Raw genomic sequence first — 4,680 nt, forward strand, 5'->3', positions numbered from 1 at the left:
TGGGAGGGTTTAAGGGAGGGAGGGTACAGGAGGGAGGGAATGGTGGGATGGTGTTGAGATTGCAGTTCCTGATAACCCCCCGTGCGTGCAGCAGAAGTGGTGAAAGCCTCTACGTACTGGCTAATGATTGGCACGCTTGACAGTGATTGGCAGCGCTGCCATGGCAACCGCACAACGACACCGAGGAGACCAATAGAAAAAGCGAAACAAAAAATATTTCAATGCTACACTCACGGCGGATTTTTAGGGGGAGATATTATGAGGCTGCGGTGTCATTTAGGCGAGAGCTATTGAATCATTCAATCCGCACTTTCCGCCGTTCCTCGTTTTTTTGTTGTTTTGTTTTTTTTTTTTTTATTTTTTCTTCCCCCCCTCCATAATTTTTCTTTCTCTCGCGCTCTCTCTCTCAGGTCATTCCCATGGTTTTCAGATCGCCTTTAGAGCTTTATCCCTCCCATTTCTTCTTGCCGAACTTCGCGGATCGCCCGCTGCTGGTGGCGGGCAGCGCGTCCAGCGCCCGCTCCCCGGAAGATCTGTCCATGTTTCAGCTACCCACGCTCAACTTCTCCGCGGAGCAGGTGGCGAGCGTCTGCGAGACGCTGGAGGAGACCGGGGACATCGAGCGGCTCGGCCGCTTCCTGTGGTCGCTGCCAGTGGCGCCGGGCGCGTGCGAGACTATCAACAAGCACGAGTCCATCCTGCGCGCCCGCGCCGTCGTCGCCTTCCACACGGGCAACTTCCGCGACCTCTACCACATCCTGGAGAACCACAAGTTCACCAAGGACTCGCACGGGAAGCTGCAGGCCATGTGGCTGGAAGCGCACTACCAGGAGGCCGAGAAGCTGCGAGGGCGTCCGCTGGGGCCCGTCGACAAGTACCGCGTGCGCAAGAAGTTCCCGCTGCCGCGTACCATCTGGGACGGCGAGCAGAAGACGCACTGCTTCAAGGAGCGCACGCGCAGCCTGCTGAGGGAGTGGTACCTGCAGGACCCCTACCCCAACCCCAGCAAGAAACGAGAACTGGCGCAGGCCACCGGACTCACGCCCACGCAAGTGGGCAATTGGTTTAAAAACCGCAGGCAACGAGACAGAGCGGCTGCGGCCAAAAACAGGTCAGTGCTTCTTGTGCTTCTGCTTTTAGAGTGACTCTGAGGGGCATTGAGAGAGTGACACGAGCTGGAGGGTGATGTCCCGCCCTGGTGCAAGAGGAGTAGGGGGGAAAAGTCTTTAGAAAGTGGTCCAAAATGCAAGTGTAATGTGTTCAAAAGCGAAGGAACTGTGCTGTTGCAGAGCGCTAAGATCGAGAAATGTGCAGAGGGAGATGAGAACTACCAGCGCTATGCTAAGCGATGTTTTGATGCTTTTCTTTACGTTAACTTTTAAAAGGAGGGAGTTGTAGGGATCTATACTTGTTGTTGGGTGCCGAGGGAATATAAAAAAGTTTGCTTTACAAGCGGTGGAAATAATGGCAGGCTTTAGAGAGCGGTCAGATTGTGGACTGTTTTGCAGCGTCAGAAGCACAGCGAAGGGAGAGGGAAGCTAAAGCTAGTTTTAGTGCTGGTTTACGTCGATTATTAGAACAGGTGAGTTCTTCAGAGCTTTTGAGAGACATTGAGAGAATAAACCAAACTGTTCCTAAATTCACTTGTGCACAAGCGGTGACCAGATTTAATGCAGGTTTGTTTTACAGCTTTAAGAAAACCCGAGGAATGTGTTTAGTGGAAAGCTGAAGCTAAGATCCATCCTAAGATCCAAGATATTTCGTATATCCTTACGATAAAAATAAACGGTGGTAAAAAAAAATGATAAAAAATATTCTCTTCTTTTAGATGAAGCACAATGATTGAACTTGCTTTAAAATGGTGCTATTATGAGATTATAATTTAAAGATTTGTTGTTGCTATTTTTTTTTCTTTTTTGGCAAAAGTAAACACACTGACTAATCGTGTCGACGATAATGCGGCCGGGTTTGAATACAACGTTTTACTTTGAAAATATTATTTACTCATATACTTTTTAACATAAAGTGCAAATGTTAACTTAAAACTATAGTGCAGTAAACATTATTTTACATTCCGTATAAAACGTAAACAAATATCTAACTGTATAATCAACATATCAATAGAGTTATGATTTGTAAAATTTAAAGTGCAATTCTGTCAAATATAAACAGGCCAACCACATAAGGCCTTATTTTTGACTATTTATCTGAAATGTTTATAGACTTTAAGTATATTGTAGGGATCCATGCTACCTGCTAAAATATGCTATTCAATAGCCTATATAAATATGTATATTTACACATATACTTTATGCATAAGACTGTAGCCATACATTTGAGATATTCGTTGACCAAATTTACAGAGACACTGTCAACCTAGACACGCTTTATTTCTCTGTTTTTCTCCGTAACTGCGTACGGGGTGATTGTTTGTTTTTATATAGAAACCACGTATACGCCAACAGTAATTGTTTACCCCGATGGCACCCCGTTCACTCTACTTCACGTTGGTCAAAAGTGTCCTCTCTGTGTTTATTAAGCTGATAAGTGATAAGCTAGAATGTTTTTGAAGTGCCGTTTCATGGAACGTAGCTTGCCATGGTTAACGAACATTAGCTGTTTTGCTAATAGGGGAAGAGCTCAACTTAATGTGATAAAAGTGACGAATTTATGTTTAGACTAAAACATATCCCGCCGCATACACGGGTACATATTGTAGTATTGTTAAAGGACAACATGAAATATATACATATACCTATATTTTAAAAAGTTTGTTTACGTCACTGGACGTTTCGGCTAAATTAACGCCACAAATTGTTTCGTAATTTAATTATTGTTCTCAAAGGATAAGAGGAAATGTAGCGAAATACTAACAGTTTGACATGGCATTTTGATGTGGGACAGAAGAGTATTTTATGTCATTTTTGGCCTAATCTGAACACATATTTGTGACGAAGCTACTTTTTAAAAAAGAGGGCAATAAATTGTCACTGGGGTATATCCTCAAGCGGACTTTTTGACTTTTAAGACACAAATATCCTTAAATCAGTTATAAATAAATATTTTAAGTTACACTGATCCCACGTATCTCATCTTGACTGTAACATTTTAGATTGTCCCTTTAAAAACCTTAGGCTATGGAAAAGTACAAATGGGCCCTTTTCTAGTGCAAGTGGAAGTTTGTTTTACATTTTTAAAGTACACCACTGAATCTTAAAGCAACTGTTATATAGTCAATGGTAGACTGGATTTGAAACGTTGCAAACAATAATATACAGTACCCCCTTTTTTTAAGGCAATAGATTGTAAACTGGGTGTTATGCACTGGAAATACTTTGTGTAGAAATATCTATAATGTACTATAACATATAGCCGCTTTATTATAACGGGATCTAATATTTTGATTTGTTTATTGTGTTCCACAGACTCCAGCACCAAGCAATAGGTCAGAACGGTCTACGCTGCGTGTCGGAGGCGGGCTGCACTCCTCACAGCTCCGCGGAGTCTCCGTCCACTGCGGCTAGTCCCACCACCAGCGTGTCCAGCGCCGCGGAGCGCGCGCACACGGCCACCTCCATCCTCTCAGTGACGTCCAGTGACTCCGAGTGCGACGTATGATACGCACAGAGAAAGAGAGAGATTTTACAGGGAAATACGGACCTGAATAAACACGACTAAAAATATCGGGGAAGATAAAAAAAAGGACCAACTGATAATTATTGACAGAAAAAAAGAAAAAAACAAACAAACAAACAGAAAAGCACGTGTTTTTTTCAAGCGCTTTCATTGGACCCCACGCCTTTCCCTACCCCCATCACTTGCATGATATATCAATAGCTTTTTTATTTTTTATACAAAAGGAAAATGCCCTTCGCTCGAGGTTTCCGCCACGACCACCGAGAAGAGGGAATTACCACAGTCCGGTGTCCATTGCCTCGTTCTCATTTTGGTTCTGTTATTGTTTCTAACATTATTTTTATTCTTCATTATTTTGTCCGAGTGATGACGGGCGGCCAGGATGCAATTCTCTTTTATTTTTAATGTTATGTTCATCAGACAATCATTTGAGTAAGCACCTTTTGTTTTGTTTTGTTTTTACTACACTTCTGTCACTGCCTGTGTGGGGTACTGGTCAAATGTGGAACTGAATCGTTATGACTGTATCAGATTTTTATTTTTATTTCGAGATTTTATATTGAATTATGTATATCTTAAATAATGCGATCATTCTCCCAGTCTGTAATATATGTGTAGAAATATGCCTGTATATAATATTGCTCTACGTCTCCATTGTCTTTTCTATCCCTATTCACTTTTCTTGACTTGGTGTTCATAAACTATTTGTCAAAGCGTAACTATTGAGTGCTCTAGGAGTTTGGTTTCTCTGTTTTTATACCTTGGAAGAACGTTACTACCGTGGATTTATTTCATCTTTTCAGTCGACCATTTATGCAAAAGAAAAGTAACAAGAAAAAAAAAGAGAAAGAAATAATAAAAATAATAAATAAAACGTTGGATATTATCGACTGATCAAACCAATCTCGTGTCTAGCTCCGAGCGCTTATTATTCAATGTTATTTTCTGGCGTGTTTATGTTAATGTACACGTTTCTAAAAAAATACAGTATTTCATTTTGTTATAAAGCTGTATTAAGTCTTTCATTTCATCAGCTGTTCGCAG

At 41.7% G+C, this 4,680-nt stretch overlaps 1 protein-coding gene across 1 annotated transcript; it reads left to right on the plus strand.

Annotated features, from left to right (window-relative positions):
• The first annotated feature begins 294 nt into the window (after window positions 1–294).
• six3a (SIX homeobox 3a) lies at window positions 295–4,458 on the plus strand. The gene is made up of 2 exons (XM_066679215.1): window positions 295–1,111; window positions 3,426–4,458. The coding sequence occupies exons 1-2, from the start codon at window positions 420–422 to the stop codon at window positions 3,616–3,618; spliced, it is 885 nt and encodes a 294-aa protein (XP_066535312.1). The 5' UTR covers window positions 295–419; the 3' UTR covers window positions 3,619–4,458.
• Window positions 4,459–4,680: the final 222 nt, after the last annotated feature.

The sequence above is a fragment of the Hoplias malabaricus genome, chromosome 8 (assembly GCF_029633855.1).
Source record: "Hoplias malabaricus isolate fHopMal1 chromosome 8, fHopMal1.hap1, whole genome shotgun sequence".
NCBI classification, from domain to species: domain Eukaryota; kingdom Metazoa; phylum Chordata; class Actinopteri; order Characiformes; family Erythrinidae; genus Hoplias; species Hoplias malabaricus.